At 36.6% G+C, this 25,411-nt stretch overlaps 1 protein-coding gene across 1 annotated transcript in view; it reads right to left on the bottom strand.

Annotated features, from left to right (window-relative positions):
• SLC15A5 (solute carrier family 15 member 5) overlaps nt 1–25,411 on the bottom strand; it is an 80,323-nt gene that overhangs the window by 44,953 nt on the left and 9,959 nt on the right. The window contains 4 exon segments of the mRNA XM_028531688.2: nt 2,975–3,161; nt 9,386–9,450; nt 9,453–9,599; nt 17,315–17,484. Of these exon segments, the coding sequence (XP_028387489.1) occupies nt 2,975–3,161; nt 9,386–9,450; nt 9,453–9,599; nt 17,315–17,484 (569 nt within the window).

The following is a 25,411-nucleotide window of genomic DNA, read 5'->3' as shown; positions in this document are numbered from 1 at the left end:
TGTTATACACTCCTTGATTTCTTTAGCTGATTAAACTTACGAATGGCATGCCTGGAATCAGAAACCCTTCTTTTGTTACATTATTTATAAGATAGATAAAAAGAAGTACATTTATTTTTTCCTTTCTTAAATTTTTACTTTGACCAGCTGAATGAGATTTCCCCATTCCTCACTCACGCGTGGCCTGGGCTGTGACTGTGATGTCCTACATGAGGCGTTGACTCTGTCTGCACCATCTGGCTCCTTGAACATCATGGTCCCTGGAGGGACAATGACTGAACTTGGACGGGGTGGCCGTCTAAGGAGTAACTATCCCTTGTGGTGGCAAAATAATTTTTTTTTATTAACTTCAGGGTCTTATTTAGAAATAACAGTAAGGATACCAAATTAACACTGATAATTTAACTTATATAACCTAAGCCCTGGCAGGGTGACTCAACTGGTGAGAGCATCATCTTGTACACCAAAAAAGGTTGCGGGTTTGACCCTTGGTCAATTCTCAGGAAGGATTTCTTCTTATTCTCAGGATGGATTTCTAAAGTAATTCTTTCAGCCATGTTGTATAGCATATTTTCATAAAGTACCCAAGCTAAGATTTTTTTCTGTAATCAAGCACAATTGGAAGCCCAGACTGGATTTTCATGGTATTGCACAAGACTGCAAAAGTTTTGGCATTTTGCTATAGATCTGCTTCCATTTAGTCCCGCATTTATTCTGTTTTAGTAGAGTACTTGCTGATGGCATGTACATCTTCAAATAATGCTGGACATGCACTAAATACTGGTTTTGGGATTCCTACATTGGCACACACAAATGCTCTTTAAGATTTAAGGATCCTTAAAACCTACTAATATTTATAGTTCACCTAAACCCATTACAATAAATAGTATCAGGGTTTGGCTTAGAAAATGAATCAGAAAAGTTTATGTACTGAAGGCCTCTATCACTGAAGACAACAAGATAATATAAACCAAGTCGAGTTTAGTCGCTTTGAGTTCTTTCCAAAAAGAAGTCTGCCCTGGGATGTGATCTGGTGTAATTTGTTGATGGCCTTTTTTAGTAGCAGGAAGCACACACAGTGCAGTGTAATTTCTATAAGCAGAGAGATAGCAAAAAAATATAATAGTGGTTACTGGAAGACTCCATGGTCTCCACAGATCTCTAAAAAAGGAGGATTAAGAACTAAAACAGGTTAATAAAGAGAAGAGAACCTTTGAAATGCCTGGCCCTGACTGTTTTGATGAAATTATTTCTCAAGCAGACAATAAGACATCAGGTTATCATCACCCTGGGTGGTGTGCCCAGTGGATTAAGTTCCGACCCACGAACCAAAGGGTTGCTAGTTCAATTCCCAGTCAGGGCCTGTGCCTAGGTTGTGGGCCAGGTCCCCTGTTGGGGGTGTGTGAGAGGCAATCAGACATTGATGTTTCTCTCCGTCCCTTTTCCCTCCCCCTAAAAAGAAATAAATATATTTTTTAAAAAGCATCTTTAAAAAAAGACATCATGTTACCATTATGTGATATTTCTTAATAGTTTCCAACTCCGATTACTTTCTGTTTATGCTTACCAAACAATTGCAAATGATGACTCAATACTTAGCCAATGTTTACAGGGCTTTCACTGTGTGTCAGGACCATGCTCCAGGCACTGGCATCATCCTGAGTGATTTCAAAAACCTTACAGAACAGAGGGACCTACAGTTTATCGAGGGTATGCCTCTCAATGAAGATAATGAGAGAATTAGAAGACAAGAAGAGTGGCTTTTCAAAGTTACCCAATGGCACCTGAGTGGCAGAACAAGGGCTAAGGCACAGCACTTGGATTCCTTTAGACTGACCTGGTTTTACCAGACCAGCACCTGTCCTCTTGCTCCATGTCAGGACCAGGGGTCCACAGCGAAGGAGAGGCAAGGAGAATGTGATCAGAATAGACTTCAGCTCCTCCTGTCTCATTTTAATCAGACAAAAGTTATTTTATGGTCCATTAATTGTGTTCTAAGTAAGACAAACTAAATATTTTTTAAATAAAACAATGAGAGTAGAGCTTTAAAAGATTTTATTTATTTATTTTCAGAGGGAGGAGCAGGGAAGGAGAGAGAGAGGGAGAAACAGAGGGAGAGAAACATCGATGTGCAAGAGAAACATCAATAGGTTGCCTCTTGCATGGGCCTGGGGACCTGGCCCAGTAACCCAGGCATGTGCCCTGACATGGAATCTTACCAGTGGCCTGTCGTTTTACAGGCCGGCACTGGGTCCACTAAGCCACACCAGCCAGGGCACAAGTAGCGCTTTAATGCTCCCAGTCACAACAATGACAACAACAATAATGATAACAACAACAACAAAGTGATCATTATGTGTGGTATGGTATGTGTTAATTAACTTTTCCCTGGTAGACATCTTGCAAAATGTGTACCAAATTATCACATCCTATGCCTTAAACTTACACAATGTTTTATGCCCATTATAGCTCAATAAAGCTAGAAAATTTTTTGAAAATTATTGCTATATACCTTACTACTTGAAAAAGTACTATTCTGAACCTGTTAATAAAAGTACTAATTTTTAATAAATGTTGCTACTAGTTCAGAAGTTAATGCCTCCCAAGTACAGCCTCACATTATTTTTTTAGGTTCATTACTTGTGTTAATTTTTAAGGGCATACTCAATATTGACTTAGGAGTGAGGACCACCTTACCTGAAGAAGAATAAGCCATTTGGTGCTGAAAGTTTCACCATGTCTTTCTAACAGGTGTGTCTGCTGAGGAAGCATAGAAGCATGGGAAGAAAATGGCACACTGATGTCTGCATGGAGACTCGGGAGGCTGAATGCTATCACTCTCAAATTCACCTTCCTCCCAATTTGTCAAAATTGAACTTGCTGTAGAGCCTATCACTAGCTTAGATCTTAGTAGGGTGTATTTTTATTCTAAAAGGTTGCAAATCATTCACTTGTGATGGTAAATTGTACTTACTAATGCATGCCAATAGAAATGATCCATCTCTGTTAGCAGAAAATAAGCAGGTCCTGAGATATTCCATACAAGGAGCCAGAATTAATAGTGGTAGGGTGTTAATGACATTCATTATTGCAATTGGCAGAAGAAATCCATCCAAGTTGAGGTTGGAGTTCATGGTCTGCAGGTAATATCCTGAAGGAACCTATATTTCAGGGGCAAGGGAGTCATGCATTAGGACAGTGGTTTAACTTGAGAGAGAGTCCTGCAGCAGATACCTCGTTTCTCGCACAGAGTCTCTGACAGGCGGTGCGGTGTTTCCCAGGTCTTCATGGCCCCACTTATGAGCTGTCAAAAGGCAGTGGGAGCTTTGCCTACTAATTCTTTACAGAGGCATCTTTTGTCGTCTAGTCTAGCTTTTAAATTTTCCTATGAAAAGTAAAAGTGGCCCTAATTTTGTGCTTAGGATGACATATAAGAAATCAAATAATTTTTGAATTTTGCATGTAGCTTTTTATGAACAATAAAGCAAACGCCAGTAGAAAGTATTAAGGATGTTTGTTTACACTCTGATAAAAGAAGAAAAAAAAAGGTCGGGGCTAGAATAGATTCTTTAAATAGCATCTAGTTCAGTGGCATGTTTTTGTTTTTGTTTTTCCTAAAGAAGAGCAGCCCAGGGTGGAAACACGTTACTTGTTGGAGGCTTGTTTGTGGGCTCCCTGGATTGGCCCTGTTTCTAACACGAGCCACGCAACATGAGAAAAAACAAGACATACTTGTGTCTATACTCTCTTTTTAAATCAATCATGTAGAAAAGGGAACTACATGAAGAAGGTTTGCAAAATAAAGTAGCAGATAAGAAATGAAAAAACAAACAAACAAAAAACTTCTGTCCCAGTCCAAGTCCTCAAAGTCATGTTAGAATTTCATTTTTAAAATAACTCGAATACTGACTAAAACTCCAAGCCTAACTGGGAGCCTCTTCATATATTTCAAACCTGTTTTTAGGTTTTAATGTCAGAACTAAAGTCTATTGTCACAAAAATTGGGTCTCTCTTCACTTTTCTAGTTTTTGAGCTTTGTTGGAATAATCACGTCTTTATCATTATTAGCAGCATGGAGCATTTCTTTAATCCCCAGTGGCGCGTGAAGCTACTAACTGTCTAAGAGAAAAAGTCAACCTGAGCCTTGCCCTTGAGGAAGGTATTCTCCAATTTTTCTTAACAGCGTGTGAACTACCTTAAGGTTCCTGCCTTCCCACCATCCTGAGAGAGCAGCCTTGCTTAAACATCCGGAGGATAACTTCTTATTTGAGACCTCAACTAACCCCTTCTCTATGATCAATTATACAATTTGAGAAGGTATAGGAGAATCAAAGTCATAACTCAGTACAGCTGTTAACGAGCCCACTGGTTGTAAAATGAGCCTATTGCTCTGTTAACTGCTTAAACCCAGGAACGGATTTAATCTCACATTCTCCATGAGATTTTTTTCTATCTATATGAAACATGGCCAGATGATAATTTACCTTCCAATCTTTAATTTGAGCCATGGGGTTATAAAAGAGGGTTGTGTTGGTTGGGTACGGATAGCAAGAGTGAAGGGAGCATTAGCTAGTTCTGCCCTAGTTTGAAAAAAATTATTAGGTATGTATCACCCAATCAGAGCAAAAATGAATGATCTTTTTAAAAAAGTGCTGGCAGCAGACCCACAGCAAGACTGAAAGTCTTCGAGCACAACCTGGAAGTTTCTGTTACTGATTTCAAGTGAGAATTATTGTTAATAGAAATAAAGTTATTATCAGCATGAATCACAGACATAGAAATCTGTTAACTTAATAATGTGGCAAATGTACTATTAATCTTTAGTGAAGCAATATTAATATATTGCCTAATCTAAAAAAGGCTCCAGTGTCTTGAAAGCTTGAAATCATTTCTGCTTCTGCCTCAAGTTCTGAAATCATCCACTTTTAAAATTTTAAATACTTTTACTTCAGACAAGCCTCCAAGTATTCAGAAATAATTGCTGTCAATAGAGATTCATTTTCACCTTTGAATGCCCAGTAATGTCAAGTGGCAACATCATCAGCCTTAATGTCAACATATTTTAAATGTATGTCTTGGAAGTGAAGGTCAATAATGGCCACTAAATTTGAAATATGGAATTCTATGATGCTTTATTCTTGGTTCTTTGATTACTTTTATACTGGTGATTATTTCTTCTGGAGGCAAAAATCTAATTCCAGCCTATCTCAGTGGAAGTTCCCTTTGCTTCTCTTGAGAAGTACATTCTGTGAAGTCATTTTCTTTAAAGTTTCTGGCAAACATGACTGTATATACTTTGGAACCTATAGAGTCTGTATCAGGGATTTTTAACCCAGCTGCAGGAGAAGCATTGTGGGTAACAGCAGAGTGTTGGTGTTGATACCAGCCCTGAGCTGGGATGGCTTCTCCGCCACACACTGGTAGGGTGACCTCAAGCTTTGTAGGCTCACTATGGGGATTAAATGAGATACTGCGAAGTCATCTTCCAGAAGCTATGACACATATAGGTTATAAGTATTAGTTTTTTTCTTTGTAATAAAATGGGGCATCTAGATTTGATGAGATGCTTACAAATTAGTTTATCAGAATTTATTGTAATTTATGTCAAATTAAAAAATATATGACATTTTTTCAGAGAATGCTCAGTCGAAAGAAATATCAGGTATTACTACCTATGAAGATAAAGAATCAGTAATTTGTGTTATTTGCACAGAAAATTCAAGGCTAGCTATGAATCACTTAATAATTTTGTACTCATTAATTTCTTCATTCTAAAACATTTTTATAATATTAATTATTATATACATAGGTAATATTTGGGGGGTTTTGTCCCAACTACTATTGTGGAATCAGGAGGGAGTATGAATCTGCTAAGTGGTCCTAGCTTTCACACATTGTTTAGAGTAAGGATTACCAAACTTTCTTTAAAGGATCCAATAGAAAATATTTCCACATATGGATTTTACTGCAAATGCTCAATTCTTCTGTTTTTATGCATAAGTAGAACATAGCATGACAAGCAAGCAAGAATGGCTGTGTTCTAATAAAACTTTATTTATGGACACTGAATTTTGAATTTCATATAATTTTTATGTGCCACAAAATGTTCTTCTTCTCTTGATTTTTTCAACTAAGTAAAACCCTTTTTACTTTACAGAACATGTTTTAAAAAAAGACAGTGGGCTGGGTATGACCTATAAGGTGTAATTTGCTGACCCTGGGTTTAGAGAAACAAACATTATACTAAGAGTCAGAAGGTATATTCTGCTGTTCCTTTTGCTATTGTCAGTTGTGTGACCTACTCACCCCCTCCAAAATCACTTAATTTTTCTGGGCCTTAGTTTCCTCTTCAATAAATGAAGCCATTGAGTAAGTTAATTTGTAAGTTTCTGTTCAGCTGTGTTGCTCTGTGATATATAAATACAACTCACTCATTAGCCACCCAAATTACAAGTTGGGGTTGCAACAAAGTCCCAAATATCTTCAATGACTTTTGTGATCATTTGGTATATGATCATAATATTTCTTCAAGACTACTAGTCAAGATGGAGGCATAGGTGAACACATTTTGCCTCCTTGCACAACCATAAGAAATCACAGCTACCTTCAAAGCAAAAATCATGCAGAGCTGCTAGAAAATTGAACTGTATGGAGTTTGAAAAGCAAGGATTTAAAGAAGCCATATTCATCCAGACAGGTAGGAAGGGTAGAGATGGGGAGCCAGGGCAGAGAAGATGAGGTGTGGTGGCGGCAAGGCAACAGTGGCAGTGGCTGGCAGAATGGGTGGTCCCATATTCAGGTGTGGGAGATAAAAACCAGGACAGACCTTGGGAGCAAGCAATCCCAGCCCCAGCCAGACCATACAGCCCAGGGTTCCAGTGCCAGGAAGATAAATCTCCATAACTTCTGATTGTAAAAAACAGTGGGGGTTCGGGCAGTGGAAGAAACTGCTGGATTTTCAGGAAACTTTGCTTAAAGGGCCCATGTAGTCTTAAAATATATGCAAACCCACCCACTCTGAGGTTCAACACCAGGGTCACACTGGGATGATGCCAGTTGCATATAGGGAGTGGGTGAAGTGACTGGAAAAGGGTCGAGGGCCAGGCAAACCCTCAGAAGACAAGCATTGTCATAGTCCCCTTTCTAAGCCCTCCCCCGATACAAAGCCACAAAGTGATGAAGCAGGTTGTTCTCCCCTGATGATTACCTAAGGCTCCTCCCCACACAACTTACAGGTGACTTCTATAGAGACTCAGAGCAGCTCTACCTAATACACAGAAACAAACACTGGGAGGCAGTCAAATCAAGGAGATAAAGAAATATGGCCTAGGTGAAAGAACAGAACCAAAAACCAGAAAAAGAATTGAAGGAAATGGAGATAACCAACCTATCAGATACAGAGTTTAAAACACTGGTGATAAGGATACTTAGAGAATTCACTGAGTATACCAAAAGCATAAGGTAAGGAATAAAGGCTACACTAAGTAAAATAAAGAAAAATCCATAGGGAACCAACAGTGAAAGGAAGGAAGCTAAAGTTCAAACCAATGATTTGGAACATAAGGAAAAAATAAACAATCAACCAGAATAGAATGGAGAAAAAAGAATTAAAAAAATGAGGCGAGAATAAGAAGACCCTGGGACATCTCTGAAAGTGCCAACATCTGAATCATAGGGGTGCCAGAAGGAGAAGAGGAAGAGCAAGAAATTGAAAACTTATTTGAAAAAATAATGAAGGAGAACTTCATTAATTTGATGAAGCAAATAGACATGCAAGTCCAGGAAGCACAGAGAGTCTCAAACAAGTTGGACCCAAAGAGGACCACACCAAGACCCAACATAACTAAAATGCCAAAGGTTAAATATAAAGAGAGAATCATAAAAGCATCAAGAGGAAAGCAGAGAGTTACCTATAAAGGAGTTCCCCTAAGACTAGCAGCTAATTTCTCAAAAGAAACTTTGCAGACAAGAAGGGACTGGAAACAAGCATTCAAAGTGATGAAAAACAAGCACCTACAACCAAGATTATTCAGCAAAGCTATCATATATTTATTTATTTATTTTAAAAGATTTTATCTATTTATTTATTTTAAATTTTAGTTACAGGGGAAAGGAAGGAGAAAGAGAGGGAGAGAAACATCAATGTGTTGTTGGCTCTGGCACGTCCCCTACCGGGGACGTGGCCCGCAACCCAGGCAGGTGCCCTAGACTGGGAATAGAACTGGTGACCCTTTGATTCACAAGCCGGAACTCAACCACTGAGCCATACCAGCCAAGCTATCATTTAGAATGGAAGGGCAGATAAAGTGCTTCCCAGACAAGGTAAAGCTAAAGGAGTTGATCATCACAATGACCTCTTTATATAAAATGTTAAAGGGACTTAAGAAAAAGAAGATCAAAACCATGAAAATTAAAATGACAACAAACTCTATCAACAACTTAATGTAAAAAACAAAAACAAAACAAATTAAGGAAACCACCAGAATAAGAACAGAATTATAGATATGGGGATCATTTGGAAGGTTATCAGCTGGGAGGGAGCAGTGGGTGATTGGGGGAAAAGGTACAGGGAATAAGAAGCATAATTGGTAGGTACAAAATAGACAGTGGAGGTTAAGAACAGAATAGGAAATGGGGAAGCCAAAGAAATATACATGACCTATGGATATGAACTAAGGAGTAGGATTGCTAGAGGGTAGGGGTACTGGGCAGAGGGGTGTAAAGAGGGAAAATTGGAACAACTGTAATATTTTCATGGGGCAAATCAATAAAATATACTTAAAATAATATTTCTTCATAAATAATTTAATCTTTGAGCAATGATGCATCAAAAATTGTTTAAATCACATTTATTTATAAAGGATACTTTGGATGTAGTGTTTTTCCTCTGATTTCTCTGCAGCATAGGGACTGATTCATCAGGGAACTAAGAGTGGGTAGGGAGAGAATCACTTGCTCATTAGTACTTAAGAGTACAGTGGGGGCGGTACTCAAATCAGTCAGTTTAACTACTTGTTAGCACCAATTTTTAAAGGCTTAATGAGGGAGGAAGGCAAAACCTTTAGTGAAATGGAGGTTGGGTAATTGCTCTTAGATCTCATATTTTCATTTACTGCTCTTATGCCTCATAACTATGCACTCTGAAGTATTGCCCTCACCTACTCAAAGACATTTATAGTTCTACAGGAGAAACAACATACCAAGATATGCCTCCACCTGACCCCACTTAACTCTTGAAATTAAAGCCTGTAATGATTAGAAGCTTTTATAGTTTAACTGCCTGACAAAGTGTATGGGAAGCACTTATTGGGATAAAAAAGTGTTTATTTGTTAACATGCAATTATTTCATTGGTCTTGGGGGTAGTATTAATTACCCTTTCTTACCTGCATAATGCATATTTTATAAAGAAGCTGAAAAATGAAGAGAGGGAAAAGGGTGAAGAAAAATTTGTGTCTTCCACATGGAGCTCACTGTAGCGGCCGCCATTTTTCTCCTTGGCATGGTCTAACCAGTTTGTCAGATCTTCATGAAGCAGTCACAGACAGAACATTTTCAGTGCATTGACAAACACCCCAGAGGTTGTCAGGAGGGAGCAACCTGCAAATAATTGGAGATAGTATGTGTTTGTAAAAGAACTGTTCATCTGTTTTCTAAGATGTTGGTCAGAAAGATGACAAATGCATGAATGAAGGGCAGTCAAGTGACTGAGAAGGGTTCAGCACCCAAGGGGTTGAATTCAAAGGAACAAGCTCTGACAAGGGCTCTGGCATCCTGGTGACCAGCCCAAGGTGGTGCCTGACAGCTGATGTAAAACATGAAAAAGTTAAGATCAGTGGGAACATATTAAAAAGGGAAAAAAGGAGACAAAACACCAAAGTAAAAAATTTAGAATCTCTCAGAAGTCTCTAACTTTAACTTGTTAATGAATAAGACAACCTGAACTTTTCCTTTACAGCTCTAACACAAAGAACCGGTGCAATTTTTCAAATAAAAAATGCTATATAAATAATCCTCACTTTACTTGTCATGGAGAAGGTGGTTTCTTATTTTGACATGGAGATGAAGGGAAATGTGTTCTCTGCTTTGACTTTATCCTTGAATCTCAGACATAAGGTTAAACTCTGAACTCTTCAAATGCTTTTATACATGTTGATAGTGTCACTAAAAGTTCAGATTGGATTAGCTGGTTTTTGACTTTTGCAATAGTTTCCTCTGGGTTTAGATGGCTGTCTGTTGCTTTAGTATCAGAAGCATTTTATTGCTTTAGATATTTGCAGTCCTCACTGCTAATGATTTGTAACCACATTGTTGGTTCTTTTATGACTCAGATTCCACTTTTTCTTTGCCTCCATTAAAACTTCCTGATACAAAGACTGATAAGAGACCCCTGTTTATTTAATAGTTTAGTTGTGCCATCCTGATTGATTGTTAAAAGTTTTTACATAACCCCTGTGACCAGATAAATCCTTCCACAAATTACATAGACACCAAACTGTAGTTTTGGGATAAATGGTAAAGTAAATGTGAAAACATTTGAATTTTTCCAAAGCAGGCTGCTATAGAAAGTCCAAATATAGTTTGGTTGTCATTTTGATTATGTTTGAGTTTCCTATATTAAAATTCTAGATAAAATGCATTCTAACCAAGTTCATTTAAATGCGATAGAGTTTTGAATTTTATATTTAAATAAAGTATATTAACATTTCTTTTTAAGGTTAAATAGTGATTATATTGATTTGATCTGGCCTTTTCTTTAAGAGTTGTAATAGACCTATTATGTCAGTCTTTGATTAATTGAGAAAGCTCAGGGCTTGGTAATTGAATATGGAGCCTTTTACCTCTAAGTCACTGAATCAAATCCAGTCAGTCGTTAGTGACCAGGAAAGATTACAGCAGTGGCTCTTTGGTGGCCTCTGTGAAGTGTGTTGAGGTCAAGTGGAAGTATGTTGGGTAATTGCTGACAGGAGATGGGCTCTTAGTCGCCATTGCCTCTTTTTTGTCAGTATTTCCAGACACAAATAAAAGGCCGGGGGACTGAGAAGGCCAAAGGAACAGAAGCACCTGGGGGTGGCCAACGTTTGTATCTCTTAGGAAAAAAGTAATGGGAAGAACTATTATTGCAGAAAGAACTGCTCTGTTATGAGACTTTCAATTAGCTACTTCAATTAGTTTACTTAAGGTTTTAGTAAGATGAGAGCTGAGGATGTCTTGGTGAACAGTCCAGAGACTGAATTTGAACAGGTCTGGCCTAGGAGGCTCAACTTCCTGACATTTCCTTAGGATCTTGTCTCTGTTTCTAACCAACCTGTTCTCTGCTCAACTCTTGCAAAACAGTGCTGCATAGATAGTAGGGTTAGTACTGGCATTGATCCAACTTACTCTATGCTTTAAAATAGGCTTTATTATTAAATGATAACTATTTGCAAGATGAAAGACTATTTCCAAAGATATCGTCTTCAATTTTCTTCCTATATTTCAAATTCAAGAACTTTATTGAATATATGTTTCAAACTTACTATTTACTGGGTGGGGGGTTGAAATGGGAGGGAGGTGGGAGAGATGGATGGGTGGGCTGGGATGGGAGTAAAAGACAGAAAAGTATACTTGAACAATGATTAAAATAAAATTTTAAAAAACTTACTATTTTTTGTATAGTAAGTTTTGTATATTATACAATTTGTATAAACAAATTAGTATTTCTTGCATAATAAATTGATACCTGCAATTTTATTAAACAGTTAAATACCACTATCTTACTATTTCTAAAGAGAGTTAGCTTAGATTAGTGTATCTTAAACTAGCTGTGTGAAAGATCAATTTTTCCAAAAACAAATTCTCAACTATCATGGTCAATACATTTGCAAAATGCAATAAAAATGAGATACCAAGAGAATAAAATAAGAAACAAAAACCATACAAAATATGTCCTTATATTTTTATTAGTAGATTCAACAGACATAAAATGCAACTTTTCATAAATACCTCATGTTTTCTCTCAGTCTCTGTATTTATTTTGTTGCATACCAGTAACAAACAATTGATTGGTCAGCTCTGCTCCGTGGATCAGGCTTTGAGTAGAACTGGCTTCAACTGAATACACACTTTGAAAAATGAATTTATTTAAACAGGTAAAATTGTATCTGATGTGGTAATATAAAACAACAAAAACAAAATGGTTAAGAACAAGAAATGACTAACCATTAATGAGGTCTAAAGTTTTAGCCAACACTGTGAGTGCTCATAATTGATGCCAGACAAATGAGAATGTAAGTATTTATTCATTTAACATGTATATTAAGTAACTACTGTGTGCTAGGGACTTTTCTAGGCCTTAAGAATATAGCAGTGAAGCCCTGGCTGGCGTAACTCAGTGGATTGAGCGCGGGCTGCGAACCAAAGTGTCACAGGTTCGATTCCCAGTCAGGCCACATACCTAGGTTGCAGGCCACAGCCCCCAGCAACCGCACATTGATGTTTCTCTCTCTCCCTCCCTTCCCTCTCTAAAAATAAATAAATAAAATCTTAAAAAAAAGAATATAGCAGTGAACAAGACCTACAAACCCCTGAGTTTTCTTTCTGGTAGAGATGACTGTAAACAAGCAGGAAAATATTAGGCAAATTCAATAATAAAAATAAATAGATAAGATAGAGGCTTACTGTGGGGTTTTGTGTAGAGATTTTAAAAGTTGAAAATTGTGCTGAGGGTTGAACAGACTGGAAGTAGGCAAAAAGCCTTGGAGGAAGTGTATGCCAGGCATGTCTTGAGCTGGGGGAGGTTCAGGGACAGTGCAGACCACCAAGGCAGTAGCTCGGTTAGTGAGAAAACTGGGAGGAAATAAAGTCCAAGAACTGTTCAAGGGTCAGACTTTAGGTCAAAGTAAGAAGCTCTTAAATTTTATCCTCAGTGTTATTTATGGAGACCAGTGAGAGTTTTATGCAGAGTAAAGATATCTTATGATATACATTTTTAAAAATCCTACTGTGAAACTCAGTAGCTGTATTGATAAAGATTTTAGTGAATAGAGGGGAAGCTGGGAGATAGGCAAGAAGTGGTGGTGATTTGGACATACAGTAATTGCAATGAAGAGAAATGAACAGGATGGGATGTGTTTTTGAACAATCAGTAGGATTTTCTGATGTGAAGAAAGTTTGAAGAAATGAGAAAATTGAAGAAGGTTACTTATTTCCCCCTGAAACAACTGAGTGTTGGTGACTTACACTGAGATAGAAAAGACAAGAAATAAGCCAGTTTGAAGTTGGAAGAATTGAGAGTTGAGTATTCGTCAGGTTAAGTTTGGGGCTATTAGATAACTAAATAAAAATGTTGAATAGGAAGTTAGATATATGAGTTTTAAAGTGATAAGGGAAATCACTATGAAATTGAGTAGTGCTTTGTCTACAGTTAGCATTAAAAACTATGGAACTAGTTAATGAGACTTAAAGAAAGTGTGTGGGAAGAAAAGAACCAGGGTCCCTACAATAATCCCAGGGCTCTGCATCAACTGGCAGGAGAGCTTAGTTGCATCAACTGAAGGAGATGGAGGAATAATGAACAACGTTCTTAGTAAGTCAGAAGGGAGAAGTAATAACCTAAATTGATCAGCTGGACTAGAGGGAACAAATAAGCTAGTTAGAGAGGGCAAGCAAAGGAAACGTACAGTAATATGCCTGACCCATCAAACCATAGAGTTATCACCAAATGGTGGAAGTTGAAAACATCTACATCTGCGCATCACACTGCCTCCTTGGATTAATCCATTAGGTTTAATAGAAAACTCATGCCTCTGTACAAATAATTTTGGGTGTCATGTAGACTCAGCCTTTAAAAAAATCCATTGTCATTATAATTCTCAAATTACTTTTCTGCACCAGGAGCAGAAAAGGGAAGTTGGAAAAAAACTGGAATGAAAATGCAACTGAGACTTCAAGCTCCTATTTAATGTGCAAGCACACCAGGCGTGCACATTTTAAAATAAAACAGATGAGCTATTTAAAATGTTTTATTGCAAAACTTAAAGATTGTCACCATTACTATTAAAAAAACTTTAGAAAGCAATTTTTCTGTTCTTTGTACCTTTAAGTCCTTGGCTCTGATGTTCTGCTCCTCTGACCTTGATCTAATCTTGAATATCTATGCTACTTAATTATAATAAAAAAGCCTACATTGCACTCTGGATGGTAGATGCACATTTTTTTCTTCTTTGGTCACCTGCCAGTTCTCAAAATTATAGCAGTGGGAAGAAATGCAAATGAAGGCCGTGCTTGACAGCTAAACATAATGGAATGCATGGTCCACATTTGAAAAGTTACCTTAAAATAAAAGGTAGCACATAAAAAATCATTTCTTTAAGGTCACATATGGCTTTGAATTATGGCTTTGAGGAATTTCCAATTTAGTCATCAGAGAGTAAAAAGCCAAAATAAAGATTATGTACTTTGCTACAGAGAAGACAGAGTTTTACTTCATCCGAGTTGGATGATCTTATAACTTGGAAACATAACACAAAACAAAACAAAAGAAAAAAACTCCAGAATATTCATTTGATAGAGTATTGTGTAAAGTAAACCACTGATGAACATTTTCTATTAAAATTTTACTCTATTAAATGTTTTTATAAATGTCCAAAGAAAGCCTACCTTATCACATGTGAAAAAATGTAACATGTAGACTAGAATAGGCTGGCAGTTAATTACATACATCTATATAACTTGAAGAATTGTATTTCTTTAGATGAATATATTTTCAAATAGGAGATTAAAAAGCAAAGGGATTGACATTAAATTGTTATTTAGAAAATTTGAATCTGAAAATTGTATGTATGTATGTATGTATCTACTGTATTTTGTCATGTATGATGTATATTTTTTGTTCAAATTATTGAGGGAAATATAAGGATGTGCATTATACATGGTAGTACTAATTCCAGATCTCTATAAACATTTTTAATTCTTTTATTTATGCTTATGCATTAAAAGGATAATGCTGGAAATCGATAATGATATCTGCATGCAAAATAATACCCTGGAATTCAATAACTGGTTTTGTTCTAAATATAAATAAATAAATAATTGGATTAAAAATATAAAAGGAAAGATTTTTTTTCCTGAAAGTTGGGCCAAAAACATGGGTGTACATTATACACGGGAGCACAATATATATACATATGGACACAAATCAGAATTATTTGATAATTACACATTCCAGGAGACATTAGAGTGGTCTTTCAATAAAAGTTTATACTTCAATTTTTGTTTCTTTGTGCTGAGAAAGAGGATGTTTCAGAGACCCTCCTGAATGGTGAACTCACTTTAGACTACCAGGAGGTCGTGTGCTGCTTAGCTGTGATCCACAGACCGCAGAGCTCTGAGAAACAGGGCCAGAGGCTTCTGTGGGTGCTGTTTCCTATGTTTCACTGCTTCTGTATGTGGTGTAACAAAATGAGGCTGCAAAAAATAAGGCCTGCGTTTTGGTTCCACTTTAGCCATTTCTGTGAGGTCTTGGGTAAGCCATTTAACTAAATTTTGTCTCAGTTCTGTATTCAGTTTAACAGTAACAAAGACTGAGCATTTATATTATTTCAAGTATGCATGTAATACAGGAATTTCTAGTTGTATTAAAAAAACAGGTCATTTCAATATAATGTGGTAGATGAAATCATAGAGATATGTGTAGGGTGCTACAGGAGCAGAGGCAAAGTATACAGAGTCTCATCTGTAAAAAGATACTTGGTACCCTTCCTGCCACTCACACATATGTAGTAAAAATGAAGTAACACTGGTGAATGTATTTGATTTTTAAAATACATCTCATTGTATTGTGATTAGTGGTAGTTGTATAGATAAGTAGTAGAGACAGTGATAGTAGTTAAAGTAGTACTAAAAGTAAAATATATTAGAAACTGAGGTCATAGTTAGACAAGATAGATAAATAGATCAACCAAAGGAGGAAAATAGAAACCGTAGAAAATGTAAATGACAGTATACATGAAGGTGACGTCTCAAATTAGGAAAATGCAGACTTTTTAGTAAACAAGGCTGATAACTTTATAGTCATATGGAAAAAAAGGTAAATTGACCCTTCAAACCCATTCTAATAAAATTTCTAAATAGGTCACAGATGTAATTTTAGAAATAATAACGTGAGTACCCCCCAAAAATGAATGAATTCCTTTATCATCTGAGATTTAGGAAAACTTTTCACCATGCTTCTAAATCTGAATCTAATTAAGTATCTAAGTCTATCAAGCAATTTATGGGAAATAGGGAAGAGGAAAAACCTGTTGGACGATACCATGAGGATGTGATCAGCAAAAGATGACGTGAAATACTGTATTAAATGTTCAGGTTTCTTAAAAAATTGTTTTGAGAAGAAAAAGACAGAGACATGGGAGAATATATGTGGCTGAAGACATATCATTGTTTGGACTGTATGAATGAGCCTTATTTAATTTTTTTTGAATTAAGTATAAAACAATACATACCAATTCAAAAAATGGAAACACTTAGAGACATTTTACAGTGACCAGGTATTTGATGATATTGAGAAATTCTCTGTGTGTGTATGCATGCGTGTGAGATAAGTTTTGATTATGTGGAACAGAATGACAGCTTTCAGAGGGAAGGAAGGAAAGTGGAACTGGATGAAAGAAGGTGAAGGGATTAGCCAGGAGCATATATGCATGACCCACAGACACAGACAACAGTGTGGGGATGACCAGGGGGAAGGTGGGGGGTGGGTGCTGAGCAGGAGGTGGGCAAAGGCAGGGGAAAACAGGGATATCTATAATAGTGTCAACAATAAAAATACACTTAAAAAAAATCAACCCTGACAACGTCTTTATCTTGGACTTCTAGCCTCCAAGGCTGTGAGAAAATAAATTTCTGTTGTTTAAGACAGAAAACAAACAAATAAAAAAATCACATGATATATATGTTGTATACACACATACACAAATTTAATGCTCTAATATTTAATTTTTGCTTCAAAATTGCCAGGAGGGATGGGAAAAAAACAAGTAAAGATAAATTGTAATTGCTGAAGCTGAGAGCTAGATAGACGTGGTTCATTAATATTTTTTTCTACTTCTGTTTGTTTAAAAATTCCATTATTAAAACTATTTTAACAAGGAAAAACTGAAAGAAGATAGAGATTATTGATATTCTTGCAGACTCTGTTGCTCCCAAGTGTAATAACTGGCAGAATCTGCAAATTCTGAGAGTTGAAAGAGAACTTACAGGGAATTGAGGAGGAAGGAGATAAGTCAAAAAAATCTTAAAACCCCAAAAGTTAATATAAAGCGTGATTTACTTACATTTTTCCGGCTGGTAAATCAGGTTATAATGCACCATATGAAGAGTTATCAGAGCCATAAGTGTAGACATAAAAGGGATAAGTGAAACCAGGGCCCAAGCCCCTGAGTGCTGAATGTAAGATCTTCCCAGCAAGACAACAGTTGCACTTAGGTTCCTGATCCAATAAAACCTGAGGTCTACAGACAGACAAAAACAAAAATACTGTGGAGTTACTTCAGATAACAGTTTTGAATTTTAATGCTTTTACATAAATGGGAGCTGTAAAGTAACAGTATGTTAGCTGAACTACATTTTGCAAATATTTTTTTATTAGATTTCTAAATAAGTTTATACTTACCAGCTGTCTTAACAGTTTCCTTATCTTTGTTTCATTCCTGTTCAGAAGAGGTGTAGAAGGAGCGTGTTCTGTTTTCTCTAAAGCAGAAGCCGGCAGATATTTTCTGTAAAGGGCTTGACAGTAAATATTTTAGGCTTGGCAGGTCATGAGGTTTGCGGCAGCTACTCAACTCTTTTGAGAAGCTCAAGGAGCCGTAGTGGAATATACCCAGTGAACCAGGTTACATGGTGAAAAAGTTGAATCTTTTTATTTATTCCTGGGAACACTCAGGCACACTCCGGTAATACAGAGACTATGCATTAAATGAAAGGAATGTGTGCCATTTGAATAAAACTTTCACGGTCTCCTCCTTGTGAATAGTATTACAAACAAATACCTATCATCTGATTTGCAGGTTGTAGGGAAATCATCTGTATCTCTCAGCCTTTCACTGGATCTAAATCCTGCTGTTAGAATCCCATTGCAGGGGAGGAACTCTAAAAAATTATTGAGGTTAAATTAATTATAATACCATTCACCTATTTAGGTATATAGTTGATGCATTTTGATAAATGTTTTAGTTGTGCAAACGCTAATAGAACTAAGTTTTAAAACACATTATCACTAAAATTTAAAGGTCTTTATCTGATTAGATACAGCCCACCCAGGATACCAGGATTATCTTCCCTTTGAGTAACTCAAAAGTCACTGATTAGACCTTAATTACATTACAAAATCCCTTCACCCTTTGTCATTTAATAGAACGGAAACATCAGGTGGCACCTGCTCATCTTTGCCATATTTTATTGGGTGGAGACAGGTTACAGGTTATTCCCACAGTCAGGGGATGGGTTTGTCAAAAGGGTCATCCTGTGGGGTTTCCTGTACATCTTCTAATTGATGGAGAGAGAAAATGAAGCAGAATTAGGTTGTTAACTACCTAAAGAGCGACCTCCTTACCCTACCTCATTCCACTAGCTGGCTGAGGACGGAGGCTCGGCTCCCTGCTGTGCCCAGCTGGTGCTACCCAGCAGGGTGAATTGGAGCACTGCCTGTTTCTGCTGGGCAGGGGACAGAAGACCAGCTCCTCTGTGGGCCACACTAACACCGCCCAGACTGGGGAATCAGTGCCCCTGCCTGCTTCTGCTCAAGTGTGTTGAAAATGTTAGATTACTGTTTTCTGCTGCAACTATGGGGCCAGAGGAGGTGGGGGTGGGGTGGCAATTTTTCTGTAGTACTCAGCTGAAGTAGGGCAGGAAGTATCAACAAGATTTTCTTTATTTAGTAGTTTTATGGTCTGAGGTCTTATGTTAGGACAATGATCTACTTTGAATTACTGTACGGTATGATGAGTAATTTTTTCTATATGATATAGTTATTGCAGCACAATTTATTTAAAAGATAATCTTTTCCCATTGCATTTTTCAGCACCATTGTTGAAAATCAATTGACCATATAAATATGATTCTTTTCCATTCTTTTTAGTTCTGTTCCACCAATCTATCCTTATGCCAATATCATATTGTCATTATTACCATTGTTTTCTTCTTATGCTTTTTTAAAGAAACAGCTTTACTGATATAAATGACATACAGTAAACTGCATGTGTTTAAAGGGCACAATTTGATAAGTTTTGAAAATGCATGTGCCCATGACATGATCACCACATTCCAGGCAATGAACAGATCCGTCACTCCCCGAAGTCCCCTTGTGCTCCTTGGTCATCCCGCCCTGCTGCCACCCATCCCTTTCTCCAGGAACTACTGATCTTTTTTCTGTCACTGCATATTAGTTTTCAATGGAAAGATTTTTTTTGTAAGTGGAATTATCAAATATATAGTCTTTATCTGGCTTCTTTCACTCAGCATAATTATTTTCAGATTCTTTTATGTTGTTGTCTTTATTAGTAGTTGATTCTTTTTTGTTCCCAAGGACTGTTCCTTTATATAAGTGTACCACATTTTATTTATCCACTTATCTGTTGATGGACACTTTCCCCAGCTTGTGGCTAATTACAAATAATGCTGTTTTGTACACTCATACACAAGTCTCTGCACAGGCACAGATTTTCATTTCTCTTGGGTGAAAACACAGGAGTGGAATAGCAGGGTGATATGTTAGAGGTATATTTAACATTAAGAAATTTTTCCAAATGGTTTTTAAGTAATTGCAACATCTTTATGTCACTACATCCTATATATCAGAGTTCTAATACCTCTGTATCTTGGGCAATACTTGGTATCGTCAGTCTTTAATTTTAGCCATTTTAAAAGATGTGCTGTTTAATTTTACATTCCCCTAATGGCCAGCGATACTGAGCATCTTTTCATGTGCTTTTGGCCATCTGTATATCTTTTTTGATAAAGTCTCTATTCAAATCTTTTGTCCATTTTAAAAAAATAGGTTATTTTCCTATTATTTAGTTTTAAGAGTTCTTTATATATCCTGGATATGTGCTTTATCAAATATGTGATTTAGATTTTTTCAGCTTGTATTTTGTCTTTTTGTTCTTTTAATACTGTCTTTGAAAAGGACAAATTCTTAATTTTAATGAAGTCTGGTGATCATATTTTTTCTGTCATGGATCATAATTTTAGTGTTGTATCTAGGAAATCTCTGCTCATCTCAAGGTCATAAATATTTTCTTTTTCTTCTTCTGAGAAGAAATATGAGAATCAGAAACTGATTTACCCAAAACCTCAGAGCTGTATTGTTGCAGACTCACGAGCAGAAACCACCCATTCTGGTGCAGCCTCAAAAAGAGGCTGCCTGGGCGAGATGTCTTTTCTGTACTTCCTTCCAGGTCTTTCCAGTTACAGCTTTCATGACACCGCCATTTCCTCATTAATTGCCTTTCACTCATGCCTCTTAACATGTTTTATATACCATTAATTATAAATATTGTCCTTTCTCTTTGGAATGGTTGGCAGAAGACTTGAGTTTGAATTACACCTCTGGTAATCAGATGATCTATGACATTAGGCTTTCTGGCATTCTGGGTCTTTATCTTTAAAATAAGGATCATACCCTTTGCACAGAATTTTTGTAAAGGCTGAATGAAGAACACATGTAGTTGCTGTTCATTTTTTTCCAATCTTGATTTCAGGAGCAAAAAGAGCAGTGCAGCTAGAGCATAGTGAGAAAAGAACATAATGTTAGGGGAAGAGGTGAAGCAGTTAACTGTAGTCTAGATCTTTTAGGTCCTTGAAGTTCAAGGTAAGGAGTTTGGATTTTATTTCTAGTGCATTGGGGAGGCATTTGAAAGGAATTAAGCAGAGGACTAAAATGATCTGGTTTTAAATGGGGATTAAAAAACCCAGGTTCTTGTGTCAGCTCTGTGAATTGCAGATAGGGCTTGGTAAGGAAACCAATCAAGGAGATACTGTAATAGTCTGGATGAGAACTAAGTGTGAACTGGACCAGAGTGGTAGCAAAGGAAAGAGAGAGAAGTGGATAGATGTGTGGCATCGATTTGGAAAGATGTGTCCAGGTACACCACCCTCCTCCCTGTCCTGTAAACACACCTGCTCATTTTCACCCCTGTGACTTTTCATTTCTTTGGCTTGCCCTGTCTCACTTTCAAAGTCCCATATCAAATGTCTTTTTCTTCGTTCATTTTTTTCTCTTGAATATTTCACTTGTTCTTTTCTCTGAATTTCTAATGCAAATATTCACCGTCCAATTTTCACTTTCTCAGTTTTGTCTTCTTACTTATAGATCATCAAGATCTCGGACAGCAACATCCTATACTTTATATCCACATCTCCATGGGACCTAGCAAAGTTCTAGCTCCATAATAAATGGGCAATAAATAACTAAGTGGTTAGTAACATGACATCTCTTCCAGAAATTCAAACAGCCAATCAAACAACAACATTAGAAATCCAAATTTTTAATAATTGACCTAGGAAAGTAATCACACATCAAAAACAGCCATGCTGAGGAAACTGCCTTAGTGTAATCCACTAATAGAATCTTAACAAAATGTAGGTGAGGTACAAAGTGAGCCTTTTCTAAGACAACTGGACAGAGTCCCTAGGCTCAGCCTCGGGTCATCCTTTCATGCGGTTGCGAGCTGCATATTTGAGTTGTGGCTGCGGCAACTGAGAGAAGCTGAAGCTGAAAGCAATGCTATATTTCTTTCAATTTTTAGAAATTATATTTTTATGTTAAGTATTTCTGAGAAAATCCAAGAGGACACTGTGTGACTCTTCAGTATACCATATGGTGATGCAAATTGAATTCTCTAAAGAGGGTCAAGGAGAATGACAAACATTCTGAGACTTAAATCTTGCGAAAGGTAGTTAGAAACCAAAGAATTATAGGCTGAATATCTATGCATAGAAAGAGATTTCACATAAAGTACTAAATGTATTTGAACAAATGCCACCCAACTTATTTAATTGTCTAATTTTCTGGAAGAATTACCTAGTACAGGCATGTTTTATGTGTGTCTTTGTTGATCCATGAACAGGACAAGCTATAGATAATTAAGGGTGAAATTGTATATATATCAATTGTAAAAAAAATTAAGAGAAATAAAAATCCACAGTCTTCAAACTTACCATTAAGACTCCTTTCATCTCATAGCTCACTAGCAAATTGAATATATAAAGCACCTTTCACACAGAAAGTCAGAGAGCAAAGCACTAAAGCAAAACAAATACCAGTGATTAAGGAAAATTGAAAGCAGCAGTAAAAATATGTTTCTTTAGTCTACTTTTAAGTACAGACTTGGAACTGCAAATAACCGGAGTATATATAAGAGGTAATTATTTCTTGTCTTCATGATTTTATGGTGTTGAATATAAATGAGTAAAAAATTCTTGTTGCTGCAAAAGTCAGCAATATTTTTGATATTATTTATTTTAAATATTTACCTTAATTTATTTAGCAATCATGTTAAAGCTCATTGAAATATTTTGCCATTTCTTAGACTAAACAATTTTGACATGCTAGATTGATTTTCATTGATTTTAAGAGAAATGGTTTAAAATAGTCTTTCCTAACCTGAGAAGTAGCAAACTTTCAGGTCTTTATAGTATTAGCAGACAATTTAAACATTTCAAATTTAATATTTTATTCTGCATTGAACAATATTTAGATAATTTATCAGGGAATTTAAAGCTCTTCAATGGGATTAAACAGCTGTGTAGAAGACTCAGTGAAACACTTGGGTGCTGATTTTGTGGTGAATAGCTGTTGTCAGTCCTTGCTCCTTTCAGCATAACTGTGGGCCCACTGAGATGCTTCACAGAACACTGGGGCCACCATGAATTTGGAGAAAGAAAGAGCAAATGGAAATTTTACTGTTTTTACTTTTTATCTATAATATTTTCAAGAGTGCTGTTAAAGAAACAGCAGTCTAATAAAGAAAGATAATTAATTTTGGAGAATAGACAGCAAGATTAAAGGAAAAGGTGTGTTTTTGTCAGAAAATGTGGGGGCATGCAATTACTCTCTTCCCCTCGCTCTCACTGCCTCTCTTACTCCTTTGGCCACTCTCCTTCTCTCTTTGTGCCCTTTTCTTTCCTTCCTTCCTTCCTTCCTTCCTCCCTTCCTTCCTTCCTTCATCTTTTTTATTCTTATATCATTGTATTATTTTCTTTTTTAATTGAATTTACTGGGGGTAACAAGGTTCACAAAACCATGCAGATTTTAAATGTACAACTCAACAAACCATCATCTGCACACTGCACTGGGTGCTCATTGCCCCATGCAAAGTCTCTTCCCTCTTTGCCCACCTTTGCCTACCCCCAACCTTTCCTTCTGGGTAACACCATGCTATTGTCTCTCTACATATCCACTCATCTACTGATGGGCACAGATATTGGCTATTATAAATAACACTGCAATGAACATAGCAATGTATATAGTCTTTCAAATAGTGTTTGCCAATATACCAATCTTAACAGTTGTTTATGGGCCTCATTTTCTCATTTTCTGAGTTTAAGATCTTTAAACCACTTCATGTTTTCTGATGAACATAAATCCCTACTCACACACCTATCCAACTTAAAACTACCAAGTAGAGCTTAAGGAAAAGCAGGAGGCATCGGGAGCAACAAAAATATAAGGAATTAGTCTTTTTCCCCACCTCCATATTCTTTGGTTTCTGGAGTCATATGTTGGAGAAAAATTCTGAGTGTATTTCCGGAGAGCTTATAATTTTGGCAGAAATAAAGAAGGAGGTGTCTTTTGTTATTAGGGTGAGTGAGCATTTGTCAAACTTGGCTAGAGCCCATGCAAATAGAATTTTGGAAGGCCTACTGATTTTTTAAAGCTATTTATAGACTATTCCTCATTATGCTGCTCAGAGGATATTTTGACTATTAATGAGTATAATAAGATTATTCCACGAATTACTTCGATTTTGTTGGCCAAAGTGTACCTTATCAATTATGACTTCAATACTGCAGAATGTATGCAGATTTATATTTCATTTTTTTCTCAAGGATTATGTCGAATTTCTCAATGAGGTCAATTTCAAAATGTGAATATTGCTATGAATTAGCAAAGTTCCAAAGTTGTCTGGCACACATTAGGTGTGTTCAGTGTGTTTAGTGCCATTTTTTTTTCCAAAATATCTCTAGACTACATTTGGAATCCCCATTCCTTATGTCTCATGATATTTTCAAAATCCTGAAGCACTGGCTAAAAATGTACATTTTTTAGGAATGCTTCCAGAAAATTCTTATGTAGAAGGGTGGGGGTGAGGATCTCAAACAAAACTCAAGTTAATATTACAACAGCTTTTGGAAAAATGTTGTAGTATAATAAATTTTGCCTCTAGTGTCTCCCTATGATAAAAGATATTATGTTTGAGTAAATAGTATTAAAATCAGAACATTTTAATATGAGACAGATATCATATAGGGTTAATATCAGTACTTAGACATTCAGAATTTCTGGAATTAAGTCTCTATACTTTTTCAAGATCTTTATTCTATTTGGCCCTTTAAATTATGTGCAATTCATTCTGATAACTACTTAGTAACAGACTATGATATGCAGATGTGATGTAAATTAACAGGTGAAATAAATAAGAAATGTGGAAGAAAGGTTTGAGGTTAATTGTGGTAGAATTTAATATGATGGTCATGAACAGACTTAATTATCCACCTTCTTTTTGTTTTCAGAAAAGATTTTGCCAAATAAAATAGAAACAGACTCATAAATACAGAGAACAGACTGGCAGCTGTCAGATGGGAGGGGATAGGAAGAATGGGTGATAAAAGTGAAGAGATTAAGCAAAAATAAAATAAAATAAAATAAAATAAAATAAAATAAAAAACAAACTCACAGACAACAGTATGGTAATTACCACAGGGAAAGGGGGCTGGGGAAGGTAGGAGAGAGTTAAGTGAGGGGGATAAATGGTGATGGAAGGAGATTTGGCTTGAGGTGGTAAACACACAGTACAGATGATGCATGACGTCTGTGTGGACAGAGTCCAACCATCGTTAATATAATGAGAATGGTTTGCCTGACATCGATGTAACCCAGCAGCTGAGGAGAGTGGACTGGAATGCATGTGTGTGAACAATGACAACTTCACTGTATTAGTCATTGGGGCTGGTAGATGCAGTTGAATGAGCATGGGTACTGTGTGGCTGTCACATTCAAAATGACTGAGTGAGTACAGCAACAAATATGTATCAAATTTTGCATTAAGCTTGAACATTCCTCTGTAGAAACTATTTGAATGATTCAGAAGGCCACAGCTATGGGAAACTGGTGATTAGCAGCTTCATCCCAACAATGCACCTACTCATGCATC

This window comes from Phyllostomus discolor, chromosome 2 (assembly GCF_004126475.2).
Source record: "Phyllostomus discolor isolate MPI-MPIP mPhyDis1 chromosome 2, mPhyDis1.pri.v3, whole genome shotgun sequence".
Taxonomy (NCBI): Eukaryota; Metazoa; Chordata; class Mammalia; order Chiroptera; family Phyllostomidae; genus Phyllostomus; species Phyllostomus discolor.
Note: the sequence above shows the minus strand (reverse complement) of the source record. Positions and strands in the feature narration are given on the sequence as shown.